At 48.2% G+C, this 27,218-nt stretch overlaps 1 protein-coding gene across 2 annotated transcripts in view; it reads right to left on the bottom strand.

Annotated features, from left to right (window-relative positions):
* Positions 1–11,268: 11,268 nt before the first annotated feature.
* ATP1A1 (ATPase Na+/K+ transporting subunit alpha 1) overlaps positions 11,269–27,218 on the bottom strand; it is a 29,902-nt gene continuing 13,952 nt past the window's right edge. For both annotated transcript variants that reach the window (XM_083419605.1, XM_083419606.1), the window contains exons 3-23: positions 26,668–26,727; positions 24,979–25,182; positions 24,236–24,349; positions 23,965–24,099; positions 23,729–23,846; positions 22,154–22,422; positions 20,907–21,105; positions 20,227–20,336; positions 19,072–19,206; positions 18,220–18,412; positions 17,652–17,827; positions 17,220–17,356; positions 16,166–16,316; positions 15,836–16,004; positions 15,320–15,474; positions 14,552–14,675; positions 13,319–13,464; positions 13,070–13,200; positions 12,307–12,408; positions 11,992–12,083; positions 11,269–11,566 (exon numbers count right to left, since the gene is read on the bottom strand). In XM_083419605.1, coding sequence (XP_083275731.1) covers positions 11,538–11,566; positions 11,992–12,083; positions 12,307–12,408; positions 13,070–13,200; positions 13,319–13,464; positions 14,552–14,675; positions 15,320–15,474; positions 15,836–16,004; positions 16,166–16,316; positions 17,220–17,356; positions 17,652–17,827; positions 18,220–18,412; positions 19,072–19,206; positions 20,227–20,336; positions 20,907–21,105; positions 22,154–22,422; positions 23,729–23,846; positions 23,965–24,099; positions 24,236–24,349; positions 24,979–25,182; positions 26,668–26,727 — 2,949 coding nt within the window. In that variant the 3' untranslated portion in view covers positions 11,269–11,537. The remainder of the gene's footprint in view (positions 11,567–11,991; positions 12,084–12,306; positions 12,409–13,069; positions 13,201–13,318; positions 13,465–14,551; positions 14,676–15,319; positions 15,475–15,835; positions 16,005–16,165; positions 16,317–17,219; positions 17,357–17,651; positions 17,828–18,219; positions 18,413–19,071; positions 19,207–20,226; positions 20,337–20,906; positions 21,106–22,153; positions 22,423–23,728; positions 23,847–23,964; positions 24,100–24,235; positions 24,350–24,978; positions 25,183–26,667; positions 26,728–27,218) is intronic.

Below are 27,218 nucleotides of genomic sequence, written 5' to 3'. Positions count from 1 at the left end.
GAAATAATGACTTGAAACAGATAAATCGTAATCAAGTAAATGGTAATCAAGTAACTTCTCCTAACGAATCAGCTGAGGAGCCATTGCCCCTTTCCAAAGCTAAGAGAGGCTCTGGACGCCTCCAAAGGTTCAAAGCTTTATGGCACTTCCTGGCACCTGTGACTTTTTTTTATGACTTCTGGAAACTGATTAACCTGCCAGCCTCAGCCTCCGAAAGGTAATGTTCCTGCAGCAGTTAAACATTTACCCACCTGATGATGTGACACGGAGAACAAAAAGTTCAGAGAGGTGTGTAACCTCCCTGTTTGAAATGAACTTTCCCCTTTCTCGCGGAAAAGTAAAAATAGCCCTATAGACTATTGTCTGCATCGCCCTCGGATCCCACCAGCCGGCTCACAACTCTTGCCTTCCTTCTTGGGCGAGAAGTCAAACGCTGCCGCTCACAAGGCCAAAGTACACTGCGAAGGAACAGAAAGTGCTGCATTCCACATTAGCAGCTATTCCCAGCTTCAGAAGAATCTGTGTGTAGAGAGCACTCTGCAAGACTTCAAGATTTCAAGGAAGTGTGTAGCCGCTGCATCCGTACCAACTCTGTTTAAGCCTTTTAAGGACTGGTAGTGAAAAGCTGCAAACGACAGGCTGTGAAACATGCAGAATGCGAGCCCTCCAACATTTCTTTAGTGAAAATTAGGACTTTGTATTAAATAATAATAAGTATGTTTCCAAGCATAATTCAAAGTGTTGGTGCTGACCTTTAAAGCCCTAAACAGCCTCGGTCCAGTATACCTGAAGGAGCGTCTCCACCCTCATCGTTCTGTCCAGACACCGAGGTCCAGCTCCGAGGGCCTTCTGGTGGTTCCCTCCCTGTGAGAAGCCAAGTTACAGGGAACCAGGCAGAGGGCCTTCTCAGTAGTGGCGCCCTCCCTGTGGAACGCCCTCCCACCAGATGTCAAGGAAATAAACAACTATCTGACTTTCAGAAGACATCTGAAGGCAGCGCTCTTTAGGGAGGTTTTTAATGTTTGATGTTTTATCATGTTTTAATATTCTGTTGTAAACTGCCCAGATTGGGGGGGGGGTGGTAATAAATATTATTATTATTAGTAGTAGTAGTAGTGTCCCAACCACTCTGGGTGGCTTCTAACAAATATAAAAACATAATAAAACATTAAAACTTAAAAATTTTCTGTAGACAGGGCTGCTTTCAGGTGGCTCAGGGGTCAGAGAACATTTCTCTGATGAAAATAGGGATGCCCTGGCCTAAGGGAAAGCGGGACATTCCAGGATCAAACCAGAAACCGTAAATCTGTGACCGTCCCTGGAAAATAGGAACACTTGAAGGGCCTGAGCATGTTTGCATGAAGAGGCATCCTGAAGCACGGGGTTCAGACTAGATGACCCTTTGGGTCCCTTCCAACTCAACAATGCGATGATTCTGAGAAAACCCAGACCAGAGTGGTTTGCTTAGCCTGCTCTGATGCTGTTGGTCTCTTGGAACACTGACCAGGCCTTAGCCTGCAGAAAGCCAAAGCTTCTCACAGGCTTTGGTGTCATCAATAAAAGCAATAAATCAATAAAATAAAGTGGATTTGGGAAGGGATAAAGAAGTTGCCTTTGGGTGCTGGAATATCTGTAACTCAGGAGCCCTGGGATTGTGGCATGTTAAGACCCTGACTGGAATGAGGCTGAAGGTTTAAGGAAAGCAGTTCGAATGTGATTTTGAGGAGGGGAAGAGGAATGCCAAAACAAGGGAGACAGTTTTAAAATGAAAGATGGAAGAGCAACTATGCTGTACATTAAAAAAAAAAAAGACAGAGTTAGCAGCAGCCGAGTTGCTTCAATGCGTGAGGAGGCGAATTCTTGGTGCTTCTGTTGCCCTGATATCTGTGGAACATTTCAGCATTTGCAACTGCCTCCAAATTCCATGACGCGGCTGAGGAAGAAATAGCCTGTCATCGCCCAGGCGGTGGAGGCTGCAGCCATGCATTCCTTCCAGGGCGACAGAGATTGCGCAGACTTTATCGCACACATGAAAACAAAAGAAAGGGGAACGGTGACTAACTGGGGGAGGGCGGCTGGAATGAAAGTGGGCTTTGGCTGACAGAGAGGTCACTCACGGGTTGGGTTGCTGGCGTGACAGGGGCCTATTCCAGGATTTGGAGCTTTTTTAGCAACAAAACTGTCATGCCTTCACAGAGTCCTCTTTGGCAGGCTGTCATTGCTCCTGGTGAACAAACAAAGTTTCATCGTAATGGCCAGAACTGAGTAGCACAACTAAAAACAAGAAGTAGCCCTTTGGCAGGTAAAAAGGTAAAGGACCCCGGACAGTTAAGTCCAGTTGCGAACCACTCTGGGGTCACGATGCTCATCTCGCTTTACTGGCCAAAGGAGCCAGTGCTTGTCCACAGACAGCTCCCGGGTCATGTGGCCAGCATGACTAAGCTGCTTCTGGCGAACCAGAGCAGCACACGGAAACACCGTTTACCTTCCCGCCGGAGCAGTACCTATTTATCTACTTGCACTGGCGTGCTTTCGAACTGCTAGGTTGGCAGGAGCTGGGACCGAGCAATGGGAGCTCAGTCCATTGCAGGGATACGAACCACCAACCTTCTGATTGGCAAGCCCAAGAGGCGCAGTGGTTTAGACCACAGCACCACCCACATCCCTCCTTTGACAGAGTATTGATGCTGCTGTGCAAACTGTATTCTGGGATATGGTGGGAAAGTTTTAAAAATCAATGTTGCCCCATGCTCTGCGTTCACTTGCTGCTGTTGAACCTGTTGCGCAACAATAAAAGATCTAAGTCTACTGTTTTGCTCCAAATTGTTTGGCTGGAATTTCCTTCTTTTACTGACCGCATGGACCCGCGGGGGACTTGTACCCTGAGGAGCTGGGCTGTTGAGTAGTCTCTCAACCCAGAATTTTCCTTAACAGAGACAAAATGGAAGCAGGGGGTGTGGCGATAGATGGCGCCCAGTGAAATGCTACCATGAATGTAAAAAAAGCTGACTCACACAATGTGCTACAGTTGGTAATATGTTGTTTTCCATTGGATTTTCTTCCCTTTATCTATGGTTTGAGGAAATCATAATTTAGCAGGGGGAAATGTGGGCTGCCACTTGGATGAGAAGGATGTTATATTGGCGCTGAGGGGAAAACAGAGACAAAATCTGCTTCAAATCCACATTAAATTCCAGTGTGGATGAGCCCTGGTAGCCACTGATAGCCTAATCTATGAACAATATGTTGATCACATCTAGAATTTAACTATATGCTTTGTGTAGAAGTGTTTCCTACTGTCTGTACTGACTCAGGCTTCTGGTGTTTTGAGAGAGAGAGATAAAAAGTACCTCCATTCACTTTCTTTACATCATTATTTATTTTCTAAACCTTTATATCCCCCCTTCTCCTTTTTCCTAAACCAAAAAGCCCCAAACATTTCCATCTTTGTAGGAAGAGGCTTCATAGCTCAGGAGCGATTTGAACCTTTGGCGCCTTTGGTCCAAGGCCAATATCCACCAGTCACTGCACCCGGCTGGGCATCAGACCTTGACTTCCTGCGCCCCCCACCCCACCCCCAGATTCAAACTGAGCACCCAAGTCACTGGAGCAAAACATGCAGAGTTCATCAATGAAAGCAAGGACGCCTCTTTTCTCCAGATTGCTCTACGTCACCAAAGGCTTGTGCTTGCGCTCCTCTGGAGCCCCTCTGAATGAAGTATTGAAGCTGCAATCATTGACAGGGAAGCTCAGTTACTCATTATCTCCTTCGTATTTGGTCCTCGGGCAGCACTGGGGGAAATGTGTCCAGGAGGACGTGAGAACCTTCATTTTTTCCATCTCTGCTCAGCAATTCTTTGCTCTGGGACTCTTTGTACTTTTGCCACTCCTTCTGCCTGACTGAGTAACCAGATTAGACTCTCATAAAGAGCAACCGACTGGGGAAACCAAGGGGATGTGATTCTGGGTCTAGAGCAATTTACTTATCAACAGGTGCATTACTGAATGTTTATGAGGAAGCCTTGGATTTCCAAGGCTGACTTGTCCTTCCTTCCTTCTCCCCTTCCTTCTCCTCTCTGCTTGGTTATGGGGACTTTCTCTGCCCAGCAGGTTGGGAAGTGTCTGCCTTGCAAGGAAGCAAGGAGAAGAGGACAGTGGGGAGAATATCTGTACAGGTCATCTGTGGTGTTTGCGAAGCCCTTTTTACTGGGGGGGGGGGGGACAGGAATCGTGAGCCTATTGAATTCAGTGAGATCTCCACCACTGATTTCAGAAGGATTAGAAATACAATTTTAAAGTCAATTAAGGACAGGATCCTAGGATTGAGCTTATAATTATCTGCTCACTTGAATTATGTTGTAAGTGATTAGATCACGGTGAGGAACATTTTTTTTCCAGAGACCACATTCCTTCATGGGAATTCTTACAGGGGGGTCATACTGATGGAGGGTGGGACCAAGATATCTTTGTATAGTTGGCTACATTCTCGTCATGCAAAAGTCAGAGGCGTCTGCACCTCCCCACACCCCGCCCCATCTTCCATTCAGTTAAGCAAGAGGCATCATCCCATAAGAACCAATTCAAGGTGTTGATGCTGACCTTTAAAGCCCTAAATGTCCTTGGCCCAGTATACCTGAAGGAGCGTCTCCACCCCCATCGTCCAGCCCAGACACTGAGGTCCAGCTCAGAGGGCCTCCTGGCGGTTCCCTCCCTGCGAGAAGCCAAGTTACAGGGAACCAGGCAGAGGGCCTTCTCGGTGGTGGCACCCGTCCTGTGGAACACCCTCCCACCAGATGTCAAAGAGAACAACAACTACCAGACTTTTAGAAGACGTCTGAAGGCAGCCCTGTTTAGGGAAGCTTTTAATATTTGATGCATTATTGTATTTTAATATTTTGTTGGAAGCCACCCAGAATGGCTGGGGAACCCCAGCCACATGAGCGGGGTATAAATAATAAATTATTAATTATTGTTATTATTATTATTATTATTATTACCTAAGAAGTGCCTGCTGGCTCAGGCCAATGGTCGTCTAATCCAGCATCCTGCTTTCACAGCAGCCAACCAGATGTCTGGGAAACCCAGAATCAAGATCAGAGCCCAAGAGCATCCTTCCCTCTTGTGATTTCCAGCAACTGGTGTTCAGAAGCATTACTGCCTCTGACCGGGAAGGCAAAGCAGAGCCATCACGGCTGGGAGACATCAGTAGCCCTTTCCTCCATGAAGTTTTCTGATGCTCTTTTAAAGCCACCTAGTTTGGTGACCATCTTCTGTAAAAGCGAGAAACTGAGCCTTTAATGCAGCGTTGCCCAAACTTGCGTCTCCAGCTGTTTTCGGACTACAACTCCCTTCATCCTTAGCTAGCAGGACCAGTGGTCAGGGATGATGGGAATTGTAGTCCAAAAACAGCTGGAGACGCAAGTTTGGGAAATTCTGCTTTAGTGTCATCACACCATTCCTGTGAAATACTCTGCTAACAGAGGTCCAGAGTTAGCGCTTTCTGCACTAACTTTTAAAGGCCCGCTGAAAACTTTTTGATTCTACCAGGCCTGTGCAGGGAATTAAGAGCAAATCTCCCATGGCAGTTTAGTGATGCTTGTTTTTAATTTGTTTTTTTTTTATGCTCTCCTTGTATGGTTTCATTTTTTCAATGTTGTAAATCACTTTGATGTTTTGCGAATTAGCGGTGTAGACGCACCTTTGTAAACATGTAAGGAATGAATGAATGAATGCAATTCAGCATAAACAAGTGTAAAGTGATGCACATCAGGACACACACACACACAGTGGTAGCTTAGTTCTCGAATTTAATCCGTTCTGGGAGTCCGTTTGACTCCCAGAACCGTTCAAAAACCAAAGCACGGCTTCCAATTGGCTGTGTCGGACTTTCAGCTTCCAAAAAACATTTGCAAATCGGAACACTTACTTCAGGGTTTGTGGCGATTCAGGGGAGCCGATTTGTTCGGGAGCCAAGCCTTTCAACAACCAATATATATATAATCTTAATTTCACCTATACCAGGGTCTGGTCCAAAAACGGGTTTTTTTGTGGGGTGGAGAAGATGTTCCCAAAAAACATTAGCTCAACAACTTTGTCCTGATTTTCACTTTGGGGAATATGGCAACCCTACCTATACCCCACTGGGAGTCTGAACTGGCAGTGAGTGACCAGGAATGAGGCCTTGGGGCCATAGTGATTGGTCCCGATCCTGTGAGCAGCTATGGTTGAAGCTGAATTCCCTCTTAGGAAGGGAAAATAAAACTATGGGTCTCATAATGCGTTCACATGAATCTACGGTGCGAGCAAATCTGAAATCTTGCGCTGGTGCTCAGGGATATCTCCGCATTCATTTCCGCCTGCAGCCGCCTTATATAAAGCAATGAGACGTGGATTGCCCTGATAGTGTGCCCTCGGTTCCCTCTTTGTCTGCTGAGATTGGGAAGAAACTCAACACCGAAGTTAAGCAGAGTTTCCTTTGCCTGGATTCACATTTCATGTGCTCGGAGTTCGGCACACGATCCCCTGGAAGGGACCGTGATACCTTGAATCTGGTATCAGCTCCGCGCTTGTCACCTGCCTCCGGTTGCAGCTCTGCGCAGGCGGCAGCAGCCTGCTGGATGATAACAAGCCCAGATAGGCCTTGGCTTTGTGCTCCTCTGAGGAGGTCAGTCCTGGTATCTGTTACTTGCCAGCTCAGTGCACAGCCAGGGCCAAGCTGGGCTGGGCGGGGGAGAGCGTGCTTCACGCAGGAAGGAGGTGGCGCGGAGCAGGAGGCCAAGTCATCTGATCCATAATTGATTTATTCTTCTAAAATGTACTCTTGCGGCATGTCAATGAACAGCTTGACGGAGGTAAGGAAAAGAACAGAGGCCTTTGTCCACCTAGCAGGAACAAAGGGCTGCCTATGAGCTCGTGGGCGAGAGTCTGACCCAGCGGAGATCAGCTGGCCTTGGCTTCCTGCTCTGCAATTATTCAAGGCAAAAAGACGGAAGGATTCCAAAATGCTCTGGGTCTCAGAGATGCGTGGGCCGATTCCCAGTGAAGATACAGTGGAGCCTCGGTTCCTGAACGCCTCCCTTGTCGTACGTTTCAGTTCTCGAACGCCAAAGACCAGGAAGTAAATGCTTCCGTTTTCAAGTGTTTTTCGGAACCCCCAATGTGCAACGCAGCTTCCACTGGGTGAAAGCAGCTCTTGCAACCAATGGGAAGCCGCGCCTCAGTTTTCAAACGTTTCAGAAGCCAAACGGGCTTCCAGAACGGATTTCGTTTGAGAACAGAGGTACCACTGTATACAGAAAGTGTCTTCTCGTGATTCTGTGATTCCTTTGAGCTTTTCCTCACTTTCCCCCACATCTTAACTTATAGCCTTTTGGGGAGATATTGGGAATGCTATCTGAAAAATTTCTTTTGACAGTCATCCCTAGGTTTCTTCTAAGTTACAGGTTCTCCCATAGATCTGTAGATGCTAGATGTATGCAAATGCCATACACATGGAGGCAAAATGACGCCCACACCACTCCCCCCCCCCCCTGATCAGTCGTAACTCTCTAACCAGTTAGCAAGCGAATACAGCTATTGAAAGGTATAGGTGCTTGCAAAAGAAAAAGCACACCTCACTATTTATTTAGAGGTTTCTGACTCATGCTATTCAAGGCAATAAACAATTTTAAAAGCACGATTTCATATAAAAACCGGCATAAAACATAACCTTTTAAAGATCTGCGAAAGGAAGTTGGAAGAGAACTCAAGGAAGTTTTGAAACCCAGCCCTAAATTGCTTAGTAATTCAAGATAGAGCTAATGGATGCAACAGAAGGGGTCAGATTCCAAGAAGGGGGGGGGGGAGAGATCGGCCTACTGTAAGCGGGCAACTCTAAAGTCCAAAAGGACAGGAGGGTTTGTTTGCACTTAACCTTGAATTAGATAGCACTTTGCTAATAGCAGGGCCTGCCTGAGCTCAGCCCTCCTTACCTCAACGGAGGTCTGTGTAGGAAGAATTCACCTATAGCAGCTGTCACCTGTCAAGGGGCCCAATGTGCGCCGAGACATGGAAAGCGGTGTGATGTAGAATGGAGAAGCCCACCTCCTGCTGATGAGCTAGTAAGGGTGAGAGAGAGCAGCGTGTTGCTACCTTCGCTACCAGGGCTGGCCCACCCATGGGGCAAGGTGAGGCAACTGCCTCAGGCGGCAGGATCGGCAGGGGCAGCAGTTCCGGCCTCCAAGAGGCTGTTGCTGTGGCATACTGGAGGCCAGATCTGCTGCTTCCATGCCACCTCTGCAGCGGCCTCTTGGCAAACAGAAGGCACTGCTAGTTGCCTCGCATCTCTAGGGATGAAATGGCTGGGGCTGCCATCTGGGGTCTCTGATGCGGTTCAGAGCAGGGCTGTTCCCCACCCCGCCCACAACCCCCTTTGATTCCCACTTGACCCATCAGGTCAAGTTGATTCGATTCCCCCCATTGCTGCTTGTCCCCAATGGAGGTCTCCACTCACACCTCCCTTCTCTGGCTGGGGCCATTTTGCAATTTGCCTCACGTGCCAGAATGTCTTGGGCTGGTCCTGGCATTAAAGGTAAAGGTAAAGGTACCCCTGACTGTTAGGGTCCAGTTGTGGACGACTCTGGGGTTGCAGCGCTCATCTCACTTTCTGGCCGAGGGAGCCGGCGTTTGTCTGCAGACAGCTTCCTGTTCATGTGGCCAGCAGGACTAAGCCGCTTCTGGCGAATCAGAGCAGCGCACGGAAACGCCAGAGCGGTACCTACTTATCTACTTGCACTTTGACGTCCTTTCGAACCGCTAGGTGGGCAGGAGCAGGGACCGAACAACAGGAGCTCACCCAGTCATTGTGGGGATTCGAACCACCAACCTTCTGATTGGCAAGGGTCCTGGCATTGCCTCCCCCTTTTCCCCAGCGGCAGCTGAAAGGCTGTTCTTGGGGACAAAACTACACAAACCCTACACACTTTTTCCACCTGCTGTTCTGTGCCTGGCTGTGATGTTCTAAAGGTGGAGGAACTCTTGCTGACACTAACCATCTTGAGCAGTAAGAAGACTGAACGAGAAAAAGGAAAGCTGATCTGGTTGGTGTGTAGTGCTTATAACGCCAAGGTTGCAGGTTTGATCCCCACATCGGACAGCTGAATATTCCTGCACTACAGGGGGGTTGGACTAGATGATCCTCAGGGTCCTTCCAGTTCTACTATTCTATGAAACTTTCTACTGCCTGGTCCAGTTTTACTGAATATGCATCTACTGCACACTCCTTCCCTCCACCGGCTTCTCACGGGACCCTGTGGAACAACTCTTTTCTTTGCTCTCTTCTCGCTGCATGGCGTTGCTTTCAAAGTCTCAATTCCAATATGTTGCTTTCTTCTGTCTCCGTACTTTGGGGAGAGGAGTGGGGTTGGAAATATTGTTATTGTTGCTTTCTTGGTTTTGTTATACTTGAAAATCAATTAAAAACATACAGTCGTACCTTGGTTTCTGAACAGCTTAGTTCTCAAACGTTTTGGTTCCCGAACGCTGCAAACCCAGAAGTGACAGTTCCAGTTTGCGAACTATTTTTGGAAGCCAAACACCCAATGGGGCTTCCGCGGCTTCCAATTGGAGCTTCCTGCAGCCAATCAGAAGCTGTGCTTTGGTTTCTGAACGTTTTGGAAGTTGAACGGACTTCCAGAACGGATTCCGCTTGACTTCCAAGGTATGACTGAATGTTTTGAGGAATAGGTGGTTCAGGACCCCCTGTTTAAGGCTCTGCAACACGAGTCATGTAGCAGCATGGGTGACTCTTCCTTGTGGGAGCCACGTACCTGCCCCCCCCCCAACACAGCTGGGATGGAAATCTCAGACTGGGGGGACCTTTGTACTCTAGCCAGGCTGTGCCCTCTTCAAGTGCTTTTCCCTGACTGAACTGTGATACTGCCTCTGGCTTCCCAGGATGCCCGGTGGAGAGATAAGGGTGAAGGGGGTGGAGGAATCTCTGGAAGTCTGCTCAGACGGAATGCAGCCTGCTGTAAGAAGCGGAAAGTCAAATCCAATTTGCCGCCTGCTTCTCTTGGCTCTGGCCCTCTCACCATCAGCGTGCTTTGCGGTCCTCAGGGTGAAGAGAGACTGCCTACCCATGCCATACATGGAAACAAAACCTCTGAATGCTCTACGGTGGAGGAGGAAGGGGTTTCAGGAAAGTGAGGGACGTTTCCCCTTCCCCCTTCCGAATCCTCCACACAGTGCAACCTCGCGGCAATCATTCTTCTCTCTGCCACAACAATACCCCCCCTCCAATTAATCAACTGGGAATTACAACACAACTCTGTTTTCCCCCTTCTCAATGCCCTGTGAACTCACAGATCTGCTGGGCCGTTTTGGAGTATTCTTTTCTGCTTTAATTTTACAAACTAATCTACTTCTGCCCAGTTTCCCAGCTGCGCAGGAACCACTGTCTTTTTTTTTTGTGTGCGCCCTGATTTCATTCCAAACCAGAACCCAAGTTTGGCATTTGCAAGTGTATCCTTAGCATCTAACAGGAGCGAGTCACTGATCCCTATCTAAGCATGTGAGTAAGGGAAATCTCATGGGCGTGGGCCAATCTGCACTCTTCCTATCCGTCTACATTCTTCCCAATCCCTGCTTTTTCTCCTGGCTCATTTCGATGTGCCCCGTCAATGAGGAAAAGGGGACACGGAAGGCAGAAGAGCCAACCTCACCAGGATTTTCAAGAGAACGGGGCGGCAGCAGCTCAAGGAACACCTCCAGGCAAAAAGAAAGGCAAAACAGGGGACAGACTTTACCTAGGCAGACATGAATTTGATTATTGTCAAACCTCAGCTCCGAAACACCTCCGTTTTGGAACGTTTCGGCTCCCAAACACTGAAAACCCAGAAGTCAATGTTCCGGTTTTTGAACCTTTCTTGGAAGCTGAACGTCCGACACGGCTTCCGCTTGTGTGCAGGAAGCTTCTGCAACCACTTGGAAGCCAGCGCCTCGGCTGTCAAACATTTTGGAAGCCAAATGGGCTTCTGGAACGGATTACGTTCGACATCCAAGATTTGACTGAATATGGTCAGGATCACTTGTTTCCAAAACGCACGTATACTGTTATGCAGATGACGACACCAAAACAGGCAAGGTGTGCCAGAGTTTTGGGCCACCCCTTTCAGTGGTTTTGCCCACTACTGCCCGAAGCCTCGGCTTCTTAACGATTGTGTGCCATGCTGGCTGCCGCAGCACCCGTTCTGCGCATGCGCACAATTACCAGGAGCAAAGACATGAACATCCTCTTATGATCCATCTTTATTTGTAAAAGTCCAGATATAAAATCTCATTGTTTCTTACAAAAACAAAAAGGCACATTTAAAAACTACTCCCGCCTTCCACTCTCACCCCTGGACTGTGGTGGGCACCCCCATCCCTCCCCCACTCCATGCTTCTTCTAGCCCTCGGCCCATCGCTTCCACCCCCTACAGGGGTTCCATCTTCCTGCATTCCAGAAGCTCACACAGCGGAGAAGTGTCAGAGTGCAACCAAATCTGGCCAGTAGTATTCTAGTAGTAGGTTTCCTTTTCCACCCAGCCTGCAGAGAAAGAAGGAAAAAAGATCCACATCAAGCTGGGCTTCTTCTTTCTCAAGTCTGCTGCAAGTCCCAACATCAGATGCAAAAAGTTAACCTATTCTTCTATCTAATGCCTCTGGCTGATGTTAATCGTTGTGAACTATTATGTCTACAATCCAAGCCCCAAAACATCACCTTGAGGGCTTTTTCTCCATCTTGGCAGAGCTATGAAATAAGGTAGCGGAATCCACATTTAATCCACCCAACGATCTCCTCCAAAATTGTAAAAATGCTTGCAGCATCCATGCATGGACTGTACTGCTTACTGGCTAATGCTAAATTACTTCAAGTGCCTCATGTAACAGCCCCCCTCATGCTGCCAGACCACCACCACGCAATGTATGCACACCACGCAATAATAACGTTGCCAGGCATCAGACTCTTACCTCCAGGGCTGCGTCTGATGATGAGTTTCCTCACTTCATCATACACAAAGATGAGGAGAGAGTAGGGGAAGGCGCAGAACCACCATGTTGGTCTGCAAGAGAAGAATTCCAGTTTTAATACATACTTGTATGAGGTTTAGATGAAGTCTTCACAAACAAGTGCTAACGTACAATTTAGGATAATCCCAGGTCTTTAAAAACAAAAATGACTCAGTCAAGGAATTAAGAGTGGTAGAAATGACAGCAAGACCAACCACAGCAAGAGAGGGAAAGCTTAGATAATGACCGGCTTCAGGCAGCTGATTTACTACTTACTTGAGAGGATACATCCTCAAAGCAACATCCATTCCGGGGCAGTAAGAGAGGAAAGCGGCCAGGGCAGTTTCTTCAAAGAGACCAAATATCAAGATCTTGTTCCTGTGGAAGTTTTAAGGAAAGTTAGCCCTCGAAGAGGCAACCTTTCTTCACAACCCTGGTTTCCGAGTGGAAATGAGCACAACCTACAGGGCTCAAGTTTTTATATTTACACTTTACGCTTACTTTTTCACCCTTTCCTCTAAGGCAGTGTTTCCCAAACTTGGGTCTCCAGCTTTTTTTCTTTTGGACTACAATTCCCATCATCCCTGATCACTGGTCCTGCTAGCTAGGGGTGATGGGAGTTGTAGTCCAAAACCAGCTGGCGATCCAGCTTTGGGAAACACTGCTCTAAGGTAAGCCTACCCTGCGGGGTTTGTTGTGACTGGAAAAAAGATAAGGGCAGAACGAGGGGTCCTCCCTGATAAGGCTGAAAGTCAGTGACTCTGACCCAGAGTCCCCCAGGGAGACACGGCTGCATAGGGACTTGAACCCTGGTCTCGCAGGTCCTAGACCAACACACCAACCACTCCAACACTGGCTCGGTTTGGCAACCTGGTTTCCATTCCACATGAAATCTGGCACACACTGCGTTCAGCAACGGCAGCACAGAGCGGTTCCCATTTTAATCTCAATCTATTTTTGTCTCTCCCGAAAGGCTCAAAAGCCAACACACAAAAACTAGCCGCTGGGAAAGGGGGGTTGTTGGCAACCCACGACTCACTTCATTCCTTGCTGGAAAACAGAATTCCTTCTGGTCTTGCAGATAACCAAGTCTGCCCACTGCACCACCACGATGCTGACGAAGAAAGCTGTGTGGCAAGTGAACTCCACAATTTTCCTTTGCTCGTACGTCTGAGGGATGAAAGCAGAAGAGAGACTGTTTTCGAACTTTGTCCTTCCTACTTCTGGCCATCCATCATGCAGCTAACGTAACTTTTTAACAGTCCTCTTAAGCTCTCGGAAAACTCACCCACTGCTGTCCATAACTATCCTCCACATCATTAATCCACCGATCATCCCACAACACTCTAATCCCCAGCAAGGTGGACGGCAAGAAGCCGTTCTCCGCAAGGATCACGAAGTAGGTGAAGAAGCCTCCCAAGGCCTGGATCATTCCTATGCAAGGGGAGCGAAAGAAGGGGAATTAGTTCACCCGGGGCAACGGCTAGAAAACAACGCTTTGTATTGAGAAACACCTGGGACACAGGTGCGGAGGCCTCCTTTCAGCCAGTCTTCAAGGTAAGAGGGTGAAGCCACGCCTGTGCTACCAAAGCTCCAGTTGCCTTTGCACTGAGCTACTGTTCTGATGATCTCCTTGTAGGCTGAGCACACAAAGGGCACGTCAGCTATTCCCCATTCTCAACTGAGACTTCGCTGTGCCCCACCAGGTCTGCAGCACAAGAATGCACACCTTCTAAATGTCTGGCCATGCCTGCCTTCATCATCATCCTCCTCTGCACTTGAGGACCGGCTGTAGAGGAGCTAGTTACTTCTCTGAACTGTGAAAGTTAAGACTACCAGGAAGTTTGAAGCTCTATGTGATTCCACCCTCCCTCCTCCCACATTATACGGTCATACCTTGGAAGCCGAACGCCTTGGGAGTCAAATGCTTTGGCTCTTGAACGCTGCAAACCCAGGAGTGTGTGTGTGTTCCGGTTTGCAAACATTCTTTGGAAGCTGAACATCTGCTTCCAACTGTGTGCAGGAAGCTCCTGCAACCAATCGGAAGCCGCGCCTTGGTTGCTGAATGTTTTCGGGAGTCGAACGGACTTCCAGAACGGATTCTCTTCAACAACCAAGGTAGGACTGTATATTTTAAGCTCCTAACTGGCTAAAGTGAGATTACACAAAGCAGCCACCTCCCAGTAGCAGGTCGTGTGTGAGGGTCCCTCCCCACTGAAACCACCTCTTTCCAGTCTTGACTATGCCCTCCTCTGCCCCCTTGCTCAGGATACAGCGATTGTCCACACACTGCCAGAAATGGCACAGGGGAGAGGCTAAGCTGCAGGTCCACACCCCAAGCCCTCCATTGTACTGTGCCAAAAGTTGGATCTCACACTTCTCCCACATGTAGGAAGATTTCATGCGCCTCAACTGTATGGACCCCTCAAATAACTTCCAACAATACGGAAGGGCCAAAATTCCACCGTATGCAAGCTGCAATCCGTCAACCTCTGGGCCAGCCAACTGCAAGCGTCCTTACCGATCTGACCGTAAGCCATGCTGATCAACCTTTCATTCACCAGTTTGTCTGTCTTGGGGTTTCTGGGCTGCCTCTTCATGATGTCGCTTTCTGCCTGCTCATACGCCAGAGAGATGGCAGGAACCTTGGGAGGGAGAGAGCAGTAGATATAACATCACAAGTGTCATTTCCTGCATGAACCTGTACTGCCCATGCCAAAATAATGATAAAAATACAAGGGGTTTGGGGAGAGGGAAAAACCGAGTCTTCCTAAGCAAGCATTTTAGAAGACCTGTGCAATATGAAGAAACGCCTCAGGAAGGATGTAGGCTGTTAGGTGCAAAAGTGCTACCAAAGTTTTAACAAATACTAAACTACACCGCATACCAAGTCAGTCTCAAGGCAGTGAACAATACATTTCAGAAATAGAACGTCCACATTGGACTCAGTCCCCTGCTCTGCACTGATATCCAGATTTCCACAGGCTGCAGCACTAAGGCAGCCTCATCTGGGACAGGCAGGGGATGAGGCTGTTAATGTCACGGTCATGGATTCGAATCCCACGCTGGGTGAAAAAAATTCTGCATTGCAGAGGGTTGGACTAGATGACCGTCATGGTTCCTTCCAACTCTACAGTTCTGGGGTTAGTTGATTGTAAAGATCGACTAGAGCAATAGGGAGGAGTATGCGCCTGCAAGTAACTTGGCTGCTTCAAGTTGTTTAGGGCTTTACAGGTCAGAATCAAAACCTTATTTCTGGCAGGAATAAATAAAAAGATGACTTACTAACCATATCAGTCCCCAAGTCAATACACAGGATGGTGACTGTACCCAGAGGCAGGGGAATGTTTGCGATGATGAAGATGAGGAAAGGCGTGATTTCAGGGATGTTACTGGTCAAGGTGTAGGCAATTGACTTCTTCAGGTTATCAAAAATCAGGCGGCCTGAGACAAAGGAAGGGGGAAGAAAAGGACAGTCTTCACAAGGTCCCCAGGACTAATGTCCACACAAGCCACATAGACAACAGGTTTCATTTCACACTGGTGTAGATAGGAAAGAAATCACCTCAGCAGACTAAACTTGACTGAAAGCAGGAGCTGGTTCCACTTTACTGGCCAGCATTCAAGTCCAAGGAAGCTTTCAACACACACACACACACACACACACACACACACACACACGGAGCCCCAGGTATTGAAAGTTTGTGGACACCTGGAATTTGACCTGGGATGGGAGGAAGGAAAGGGAAGTGTTCTGCTCCTTGCATTAAGAACACCAAACCACCCACAGGACGGAGGAACTCACCTTCCTCGACCCCAGTGACTATGGAGGCAAAGTTGTCGTCCAGCAGAATCATGTCAGCTGCCTGTTTGGAGACATCAGACCCGGCGATGCCCATGGCAACGCCAATGTCTGCCTTCTTCAAAGCAGGGGAGTCATTCACACCGTCTCCTGTGACAGCTACAATGGCACCCTGGAAGGAGAAGAGGGGGCGAAAAAGGACCTTCAGTTCCCAGATCCAACCTGCGCACACATTAGACTAAGGTGGAATAGCCCCTTTTCTCCCCCCAATGGGCTTCACCCCCCCCCCCCAGTTTAGCACCATCAGCGTGAACGAGGGTCCCCTCGGCTTACCTGGCGCTGGCAGCCTTCCACAATGATGAGCTTCTGTTGAGGAGAAGTTCTGGCAAAGACGATTTCCGTGTGGTGTCTCAGGATATCATCCAGCTGCTCACTGGTCATGTCCTTCAGATCGGAGCCATGAATGACACAGGCTTTGGCATCTCTGGGATTTAAAAGAAGAGAGTTTGGAGAACTCCTGCCCCTTCCCCCTCCAATGTGGGCAGACTCTCAGCCAGATTGGGCCGCTGATCATGCTCATGGTTTTAGTGAAGAGTCCACTTGGAAGACCAAAGTGGCAAAATACAATATTCTAGTCTAAATCTACATGGCGCCTTAACACTCTGGGCACCTTATACCTCAAGGGCTGCCCAATCCCTTGTATATGTCTGCCTGAACATTGAGTCAATGGTGGCAGTCCCCCATGGATGAGTCATGGCTCATATCCACCAGGAACTGATGGGCAGGGTATAAATAATAAATTATTATTATTATTCAGTATTATGGGCTCAACGTTTGGTTGACTTCAGCAGGGCTCCTCCCTGTTGAACTTCCAGTGCCTTCAGAAGACTTATTATTACAGACACACCTTGAAAGTCTGTTTGACTTCCAAGGCATGGCTTCCGATTGGCTGCAGGAAGCTCCTGCAGCCAATCGGAAGCCACAGAAGCCCAGTAGGATGTTCAACTTCCAAAAGAATGTTCAAAAACCGGAACGATCACTTCTGGTTTTCGATCGTTCGGGAGCCCAGGTAGGACTGTATTATTCCAGAAGGCATTTTAACCAAAGCCTGATTTTGCAATTTTCACTGAATTTTATGTTTTCTGTATTGTATTTCTTACACACCACTTGAAAGATGATTGTAGCTGAGTGGTGTGTGTGTATAATTTTCTTTAAAAGGATGAAGTCAGCTCAATTGAGAGATGAAGCAGCAACACAGCTTACCCAACATGCCGTTTACCAGTTTTCTTCACATATCTCTTAACACAGATACTTGCGACTGGCCGGACCCCCCACCCTCCCAAGACAAGCTCTACGGCCCGTTTCCGGCCAGACGGCTTCTCAGTACCTGGGGTTGACCTGGCTGACGGGGATGTTGAGGCGAAGAGCAATGTCTTCCACAGTCTCGTTGCCTTCAGAGATTATGCCAACGCCCTTGGCAATGGCTTTAGCTGTGATTGGATGGTCGCCTGTCACCATAATGACCTGGAAGGCAAAGCAGGGCAACATCAGCCTGTGGCAGCTAGAAACTAGATGGAGGAAACCCCTCTCTTCAAAATGCCACTGTCCCTGAGCAGAGAGGCCAGTCTTGCAGCAGTTTATTCAAGAGGTAGGTAGGACACCACCAGCAACCATGTTTTCACACTTGCTTTTGAGATGGAAAAGCAGTTGACAGCTGTCCCTGGACTGAGCCTTCCTCGGCACACAAATGAAGCCCCTTTTCTGTGTTCTGGGGTGCTGTGGATTTACTATTTTAGAGTGACGGGGAGAAGCGGCTTACCTTTATCCCAGCACTTCTGCATTTGCCCACGGCATCAGGCACGGCAGCGCGAGGAGGGTCAATCATAGAAATCAACCCAACAAAGCAGAGGTTCTCTACCGGGAAGTTGACTTCATCCGTGTCGAACTGGAAGCCTTCTGGGAACTGCTCATCGGGAAGAGCCAGGTGGCAAAAGCCTGCAGACAAATCCAATTGAAATGATTTCACCTGCTCTCTGATGAGGGGAGCAGGTGCTGAGCCGGGCTATTTTGATTGCTAAGATGCCCAACAACATTTGAGAAACCCTTGTGGAATCATCCGGCGTTTGGGCTCTGGGGGAAGCGAGTGGAAAGTATTATTCAGAGAGAACCGGATTCTCTCCTTCTGTGTGAGGCTGCAGCAAGCATTGAAAGCTTACAGCTAACAAAACCTGACCAACGTTTCACGTTAGAATCTATGCAAAGCTACAGAGCCCAGCATGCATTGCTCTGCTTCACTCAAACGATTTGCAAGAGTGATTTCTTGGCTGTACTAAAGCAAGTGCATTATTCTAAGACAGACCTGGAAAAGAGTCCGCAGAACAGCTTACCTAGCACTCTCTCCCCCAGGCCTCCTAGCTCAAGGTAGGCATTCTGAAACGCATCTTTAGCTTCTTCGTCCAAGGGCTGCTCTTTCCCATGGATCAGGATGGTGCTGCAGCGGTCCAGGATTCGCTCTGGGGCTCCTTTCATCACAAGCAGGTACCGCGATTCCGATGTGTTTGCATTGTTGTGGATCGACAGCTGCATTAGAAAAGCGTTAGAAAATTGATTTCGGGGGTAGCGTTTCATCTAGGAGGGTGGTTCGGAATGCACTACAAAGTTCTACACAGCCTCAAACATCTACAAAGCTCTTTCAGACAAAGCCACAACCTGACTGGCATGGAACGAAACCGCACCAGAGTTAAATACAGAACCAACCTAGCTGTCAGGGCAGATGTCGGGAGCAGTAACTCACAAGGTATGAGTGAAGTTAACTCTTCATTCAAAGAAACAAAACATCTCAGGCCTCCCCCCACATTCTTCCCAAGCAATCTGAGACTGATGCCTTGTCTGTCTCCACTCTGCCCTCTTCATACCTCTGTGGGTTCTGGGAGACCAGGGAGGCGGGGAGTTGGACACAGCAGGAGGGGGAGCCCCCCTGGCTTTTTCAGCCTGCCTCATCTCTCCCTCTTGGCCCTGGTCCTCTGCCTCTGAGTCTGGGCTGCTCTCTGCCTCTTCCTGCTCACTACACTCTGTTGCCTCTTCAGCTTCCAACACCTCCTTCCCTTGGGTGCCTCCCCCCCCCCCCCACATCTGGCCAGTTCGTGACATCAGCCCAAAGTGAAAAGTTGCTACATTTGATATAACAGCTACAGTTTACGTGAAATGTGGTGGGCGTTTTGTGAATACCCCGTTCTTACCTGGTATTTGTTGGTTGAGTTGAACGGTATCTCCACCACCTTGGGGTTTTTCTCTCGCAGCTCCTTGACTGACCCACAGCACAGTTCAATGCATTTGAGCAGCGCAGATTCAGAGGCATCCCCTGCCACGGACCTCTGAGAAACAAGACAGGGGTTCACAGTGAGTAGATGATGAAGCCCTTGAAGATGAACCTCCCTCCTTTCCGATTCCCCCATTCTTTAAGGTAACCCAGTGGCCAAAATAGAGGAAGTTGCTTTACACACAGTCAGCCAGAAGACCTTTCCGAGTCCTATCAGGAGATGCTGCTGGGGACTGAATTTGGGAGTATGCAAAGCACATGCTACACCCCTGAGACACAGGCCTCTCACCAGGTTTCTCTTCAATAGGGGAAGAACCTTTTTTAGTGGAAGGGACTACTTCCAAAATGATGACACAACAGAAGATACTGAGCACAGCTGCTGCCCATCAGGGAAATAAACTGGAGATACTCAGAAATAAGTTAAATTTGCTCTGCTGGTAAAAAGAACACCTATCCAGTGACGGCCAAACTTGGCTCTCCAGCTGTTTTGGGACTACGATTCCCATCATCCTTGACCACTAGTCCTGTTAGTTAGGGATGATGGGAGTTGTAGTCCCAAAACAGCTGGGGGGCCAAGTTTGGCCACCACTGACCTATACCTAAAACCAGGCCTGCATAAGGAAGGTTAACACAGACCAGCAGGTTGATAATGATGATAATAATAATAATAATAATTATTTCCTGGCCGTGCTGCTTGCCCAGAATTGCAAAAGAAAAAAAAGGTAAGGATATTGTCAAATGTCACACAGACTGATTGTACAGGATTACATAAATCACACTTCTGCACTATTACGTTTTTTCTATTCCTAAGTTAGCGTAGGCCTCCTTCAGTTTACTTTTTTGTTGTTACAGCAATCATCCAGTGGTTCTGGGCCATAGAAGAATCCACAGAAATGTCCACTGACAACTCGAGAATAAAGAAAGGTTGCCCTTCTGGCCCTGGAGGTGCTGCAGAGCTGCCTCTGCTGCTGGCAGAAGCCTGTTACCCCCCGGACTGCATCCAGACTGCTTTCGCACGGAGGGTCAAGCGGAAGCAGCGAGCAGCCCCTGTGGTTAAGCCTGGGGATGAACTCACCTTCAGAATGGGAACGTTTTCCTGGCCGGCCTGAAACACGGCCCGGTTGCAGAGTCCGGCCACCTTGGATAAAGCCGTCCAGGTGGGAGACGTTTTGTCGAAAGAGGCACCTGTGGAGGTGGGAAGCAGCAGGCATTGGTCAGACACAAAACCAGATTGATTGGCTTGGTCCCATTCCCCCCCCCCCAGCCCCATTTGTCACCAAGTATGACTTCGTGCATACAACAACTGCGCAAAACTCCTGTGCATGCTGGCAACTACGGACGGTCCGTACAGTACTCAAGTGGCAGCTTAGGCCCAGCCTGGCAGATACCACTAACGGAAGCCCTAATCTCAGGACTTCTGGGTATATTATATAGAGAGTGTGCTGAATAATGGCTGGTTTTTATTAATTTTTTCAAAGGCAGCATGGGCTTTGAACACAGTAAATTAATCTAAAGTCCAGCTTTCTTGTGATTACACAGCCAAGAATGCTCCTTCAGTCAGGCTTTGAATGTGTTTATCCTTGGCTACACTGGAAACACAGAAACGATTTCATGCAATGGTAAGAGCTTCTGTTGTAGAGCCTTATTAACACTTTTGGGGGGGGGGGAGCATGCTGATTTACGTGTTTTGACTACCAGCAAGAGGCAGCCGTACCACAGAGCTTATTTATTTGATGGAGAGAGCAGCCCGCTTACCACTTTGGTTTTCTGTGGTGTCGGCCTCATGGATTTGGTTATCAAACCACATGTGAGCAACCGTCATGCGGTTCTGAGTCAAGGTGCCAGTTTTGTCAGAGCAGATGGTCGAGGTGGAGCCCAGAGTTTCCACAGCTTCCAGGTTCTTCACCAGACAATTCTTACGGGCCATGCGCTTGGCAGTTAATGTCAGACAAACCTGGAGAATGACAAAGAGAAAAGCTTGCATTCAGCTGCCAAGGAACAGGGGCAAATTGGCTCTGGAAGGCAGGTGGCCGCCCATCTCTGCAGCAGTTCCCACATACAACAACAACAACAAATTATTTATACCCTGCCCAACCGGCTGGGTTTCCCTGGCCACTCTGGGTGGCTTCCAACAGAATATTAAAATAATCTATTAAACATTAAAACTTTCCCTAAGCAGGGCTGCCTTCAGATGTCTTCTAAAAGTCTGGTAGTTCTTTATTTCCTAGACATCTGATGGGAGGGCGTTCCACAGGGCGGCCGCCACTACCGAGAAAGCCCTCTGCCTGGTTCCCTGTAACCTCACTACTTGCAGTGAGGGAACCGCTAGAAGGCCCTCGGAGCTGGACATCAGCATCTGGGCTGAATGATGGGGGTGGAGATGCTCCTTCAGGTATACTGGACTGAGGCCATTTAGGGTTTTAAAGGTCAGCACCAACACTTTGAATTGTGCTTGGAAGCGTGCTGGGAGCCAGTGTAGGTCTTCTAAGACCGGTGTTATGTGGTCTCGGCGGCCGCTCCCAGTCACCAGTCTAGCTGCCGCATTCTAGATTAGTTGTAGTTTCCGGGTCACCTTCAAAGGTAGCCCCACATAGAGTGCATTGCAGTAGTCCAAGCGAGAGATAACCAGAGCATGCACCACTCTGGTGAGACAGTCCGCGGGCAGGTAGGGTCTCATCCTGTGTACCAGATGGAGCTGGTAGACAGCTGCCCTGGACACAGAATTGACCTGCACCTCCATGGACAGCTGGGAGTCCAAAATGACTCCCAGGCTGCACACTTGGTCCTTCAGGGCCACAGTTACCCCATTCAGGACCAGGGAGTCCCCCACACCTGCCCACCTCCTGTCCCCCAAAAACAGTACTTCTGTCTTGTCAGGATTCAACCTCAATCCATCCTCCAACTGCCTCCAAGCACTCACACAGGACCTTCACCGCCTTCACTGGTTCTGATTTGAAACAGAGGTAGAGGAGGGCATCATACAGATATCAGCACTGACTTACTGTGACTGTAGCCAGCAGCCCCTCGGGGACGTTGGCCACGATGATGCCAATGAGAAAGATAACTGCCTCCAGCCAAGTGTACTCAAGGATCAGTGAGAGGATGAAGAAGGAAACGCCAAGGAAGACGGCCACGCCAGTGATGAGGCGGATGAAGTGCTCAATCTCAATAGAAATGGGCGTCTGCCCCCCTTCCAGTCCGGAAGCCAACGAAGCAATGCGGCCCATGACCGTACGATCGCCAGTGTTGATGACGACACCGCGGGCCGTGCCTGGAAAACAGTGGCAAAGTTTTAGCAGCCAAGTCTGCGGACGTGGGAAAAACAACAACATGTATTTGCTCACTCTGTGTAAACGCAGTTCTGCATGTTAAGGTGGCATTGTAAGTTTGATGTAAGCAAACTAGATACTCCCACTCTCATCAAGAATGGTGGCATACGGGTTTTCACAAGAGGAACTTTACCAAGTAAACATTCTTAGAAAAGACGCTGTTTTAGAAGCTTCACTGCGCACAGCTGCATAAAGCAGCTGGCAGCTACCACCCACAATTAAAAATATATTAATTATTATTATTACCCTGCCCATCTGGCTGGGTTTCCCCAGCTACTCTGGGCGGCTTACAGCACATAAACTATCATAAAATTAAAAATTTCTGGTTACAGGGCTGCCTTCAGATGTCTTCTAAAAGTCAGATAGTTGTTTATTTCCTTGACATCTGATGGGAGGGCGTTCCACAGGGCGCCACCACCGAGAAGGCCCTCCGCCTGGTTCCTTCTTGCAGTGAGGGAACCGCTAGAAGGCCCCCGGAGCTGGACCTCAGCATCTGGGCTGAATGATGGGGGTGGAGACGCTCCTTCAGGTATACTGGGCCAAGGACATTTAGGGCTTTAGAGGTCAGCACCAACACTTTCAATTGTGCTCGGAAATGTACTGGTAGCCAATGTAGGTCCTTTCAGGACCTGTGTTATATGGTCTCGGCGGCCGCCCCCAGTCACCAGTCTAGCTGCCACATTCTGGATTAGTTGTAGTTTCCGGGTCACCTTCAAAGGTAGCCCCACATAGAGCTCATTGAAGTAGTCCAAGTGGGAGGTAATTAGAGCATGCACCACTCCGGTGAGACAGTCTGCAGCCCGGGAGGGTCTCAGCCTGCAAACCAGATAGAGCTGGTAGACAGCTGCCCTGGACACAGAATTGACCTGCGCCTCCATGGACAGCTGTGAGTCCAGAATGACTCCCAGGTTGCACACCTGGTCCTGGCAAGATGCTGCACCTTCTTGACAAGCTGATGACAAAACAAATGTGGCTACGAAAACATTGGGGGCAGCATGGGCAGAAATTCAATCATTCTCCGATTCTGGCTAAGATATGGCTGGAGTTGGGCTTCCCTTTATCTGAAAGTGATCACTGTTCTGAGAGAACACAAACACAAGCAACTGTGTTGAGGTTTTTGGCCGCACAAATTATCATCTGCCAGCATCATGGCCTAATAGAAAAGGCAGCTAATCATTACTTCTAGAATTCCTCACACTTCAATACTCCGCTGGTTCATTTGATCATAAATTCCAAAGTGGGTATTACCTTCAACACAGTTGGTAGAGAAGAAAGCGATATTTCTAGTCTCCAGTGGATTCTCATTTGTGAAGTCTGGAGACCTGGTCTGGGGCTCCGATTCACCCGTGAGAGATGAGTTGTCCACCTGTGCGAGGAAGCAGGTTGTTGAGAAAATGCACGAGAAATTGCACCCTTGTGGCAGGCCTGGTTACTCTGCAGGCTGCACCCCGGTCCCTTAAGCCTCACTGCATGCTCATACATACCTTACAACCATGAGCTGAAATAATCCTCAGATCAGCCGGGACTCGGTCACCTCCCTTCACCTCCACTAGGTCGCCAACAACCACCCCTTCAGCATTGATGCTCATCTTCTCCCCATTCCGGATCACGAGAGCTTGCTGCAAGAAGAAGAAACAACAACACAACTTTCAACTTTACACCTGCCAACACCCATGCGCTGGATCAGCCCCTTCGCCTGTCTCGAGACAGATGTATGAACAACAACAACAAGCTGCACAAGCAGCGCTTACGTACCTGAGGCACCATGTTTTTGAAGGACTCCATGATCTTTGAACTCTTGGCTTCTTGGTAGTAAGAGAAGCAGCCAGTTATGATGACGACAGCAGAAAGAACAACCCCAAGGTACAACTGCAAAGAGATGCACACACTGCATTAGTTTTAAGCGAGAACCCGTGTCTTTTTTGAGTGACAAATCCTTCAATTCCCAAACAGTGGGCCTGGGGTCATAACATTAGTTGTATTCAGCATGGGGGGCAAGTCAGTCACTTTGTCAGCAGTGTGTCTCATCCTGTCCCATAACCCGGATAATAAGGTGATGGTGGAGAATAAACAAAAGGGAAAAAGGAAAAACAAGAGGAAGTACAAAGCATTTTCCAGATCACAGGGAAAAAGGGACCAGCAACATGATGCAGACTGCCACTGGTAGATCACTTTACAAGAAGTGTTTGAAACAAAGTAGGCCGTAACACCAGTTAAGGCGTTAGAAACAACATTGTTAGAAAACAATGGAACTATGAAAGGCAGATATTGGATCAGACATAATGGGGAAACATGCTAATGAACACAAACCAAGAATTTAAAAGCTTACTACAAGCTCATTCACATGATGGGAATCAATACTTCCAGTTATGTCTGAATTGGGTCATACGGTTTAGATTCAAGTCAAACCTGCCATGCAGCTTAATGCCATCGTGAAGCCTCCCCAATTCAGAATCATTCTCTCTCTCTCTCTCCCACACACACATTTATTAACTCACATTATCATTATTTGGTTCTTCCTCTGTCGCTGCTTGGATACCATATGCCAGAAAACAAAGAATAGCTCCAATCCACAGCAGAAGCGAGAAGCCCCCAAATAGCTGTCGACAGAATTTAACCCATTCTGGGGTGGTGGGAGGCGGAGTGAGCGAATTGGGGCCATCACGAGCCAGGATCTCTTGGACGCGTGCAGGAGTCAGACCCTAAAGACAGAGGTGGTGGAAGAAGAGACAGATTACAGCATCTCCCCTAAGGAACATCAAAGCATGCTTTCCATTCCAACTACTGATGGTTTCTGAAATGCAATCGCCGCCGCCGCCGCCAATAGGCGATCTCTCTCTTGCTGGCCTTTCCTAAAAAGCTAGCTAGCTTGTTCTCTTATTAGAGATGGATTTGCTCCACTTTGAGAGACGTCCAAGTAGAGCTGTCATCTAATCAATTAACACTTCCTAAATTTGCAAAGGACAAAACAACCAAAGGAGGCAGAGCATAGTTTGCCTTTAAATGGTTTGTGTATATTTTCATGAGCAGCTAACACGGACCAGCAAAAGTCCTATGGCTTCCAACATCCCAGACCATTAGCCATGCTGTCTGGGGCTGGTGACAACACAACTATAGGAAGGCAGCGTTGGTATATGCAGGTGCCATCTTAAAACAGACATTCCTGTGAGAGTGAAAGGGAAATGCCATTGCCAAGATGGCGCCAGTCACCAGCAGTTTTTTTTAATAATTACTGATCCTGGAAGGGTTGTATTCCGCTACATCATACTCAAGAGCAGACTCACTGCTATCAATGGACTAAAATCAGTCATGACTAACTGGTTCATTGATTTCAATGGCCTACTACAAGTACAGGTGGCAACCATTTTTGGTATGTCCCACTGATGCGTGATTGCTGACGAGCGGGTTCTTTTGGACCAGGAAGAAGGTGGAATGGGGGTGTGTGTAGCAAGATGGGGCACACGTCTACATGCTCCGCCTCTGTGCGCTGTGCTTGGGGGCCAGGAAAGCAACCCCTGCGTGAAATGGTCACCACCGGTATGACATAGCCCGATACATTCCAACACTAATACCGTATTTTTCCCGTGTATAAGACTAGGTTTTTTACCCCCCCCCCAAAAAAAGGTTTAAAATTGGGGCTCGTCTTATACACAGGTAGTGCTGAGAGGTGTTTTCTTAATTTGGAGTCGCCCCAAAATAGGGGGTGTCTTATACATGGGGGCGTCTTATACACAGAAAAATATGGTAACTTTTTAAAAATGAGAGGATGAGCCTCGTTTAATTGCAGGTGGCTTTTTAAAAAGTGAAATTAAAGAGATTAAAGACCACAGCCCTTTAATCAAGCTTGCATTATTCTATCTCTTCCAAGCACGAAACAGCCCCAGCACAATTTTCCAGCATCGTTCAAGAAATCCCATGGCTCTTAAAAAATAATTATAGCAGAATGTAAATGGCAGTGAGGCAAACAACTGCTAAATCTCAGAAACCACTCAGGAAATGGGGAGGTAACAACTTCTGAGTGGGACAGTCCTGTGTGGAAAGTCTAGGTGCATTCAAATTGTGGCTAAAACATTAAGCAAGAAGAAATTTCTTATTCACCAGGAGGGCTCTTTAGAAGGTTCTCTGTTATTGCAAACCAGAAATTGGGGGGGGGGGGGGGGAGAGCACTCCCTAGCTGGCCACCTTACCCGGCTGAGGTCTGTACCGTATTTCCGATGAAGTTCATCCAGGCTGAGTTTGTGATCATCCTGCAAAGCAAAGCGGAGATTAGCAAGGCATAGGTGGTGATTTTATTTCACCCAAGAAATTCAGAAATTCTATGCAATGCAATTAACTTATGCAAAACACATTACCCCCAAAATGGTGACGACTGCTTCTAGCTTGGTTTCATATTGAATGGGGTTAAACAGTACAAGCAGACATTCCAAACTGAAAAAATGGGAGAGGAAGGCAGGGAGGTCATGGTGGGCCGTGGCTTCCAAACTGCTAGTCTAAACTGATAAGCAAAATAATAATACTAGATTTGACTAGATATTTCTCTCTCTCTTTGGTGGGGATCCTAATGAAAACAGCAGGTTAAAAAAAATCAGAAAAGTGTTTCTCAAACTTGAGTCCCTATCTGTTGTTGGACTACAACTCTCATCATCCCTGACCACTGGTCCTGCTAGGTAGGCATGATGGGAGTTGTAGTCCAACAACATCTGGGGACCCAAGGGTGGGAAGCACTGCTTTAGAAGGA

This window comes from Podarcis tiliguerta (genome assembly GCF_965153285.1).
Source record: "Podarcis tiliguerta genome assembly, chromosome: 17".
Classification (NCBI taxonomy): Eukaryota; Metazoa; Chordata; class Lepidosauria; order Squamata; family Lacertidae; genus Podarcis; species Podarcis tiliguerta.
The sequence above is the reverse complement of the archived record's forward strand: the minus strand, read 5'-3'. Positions and strand labels throughout refer to the sequence as shown.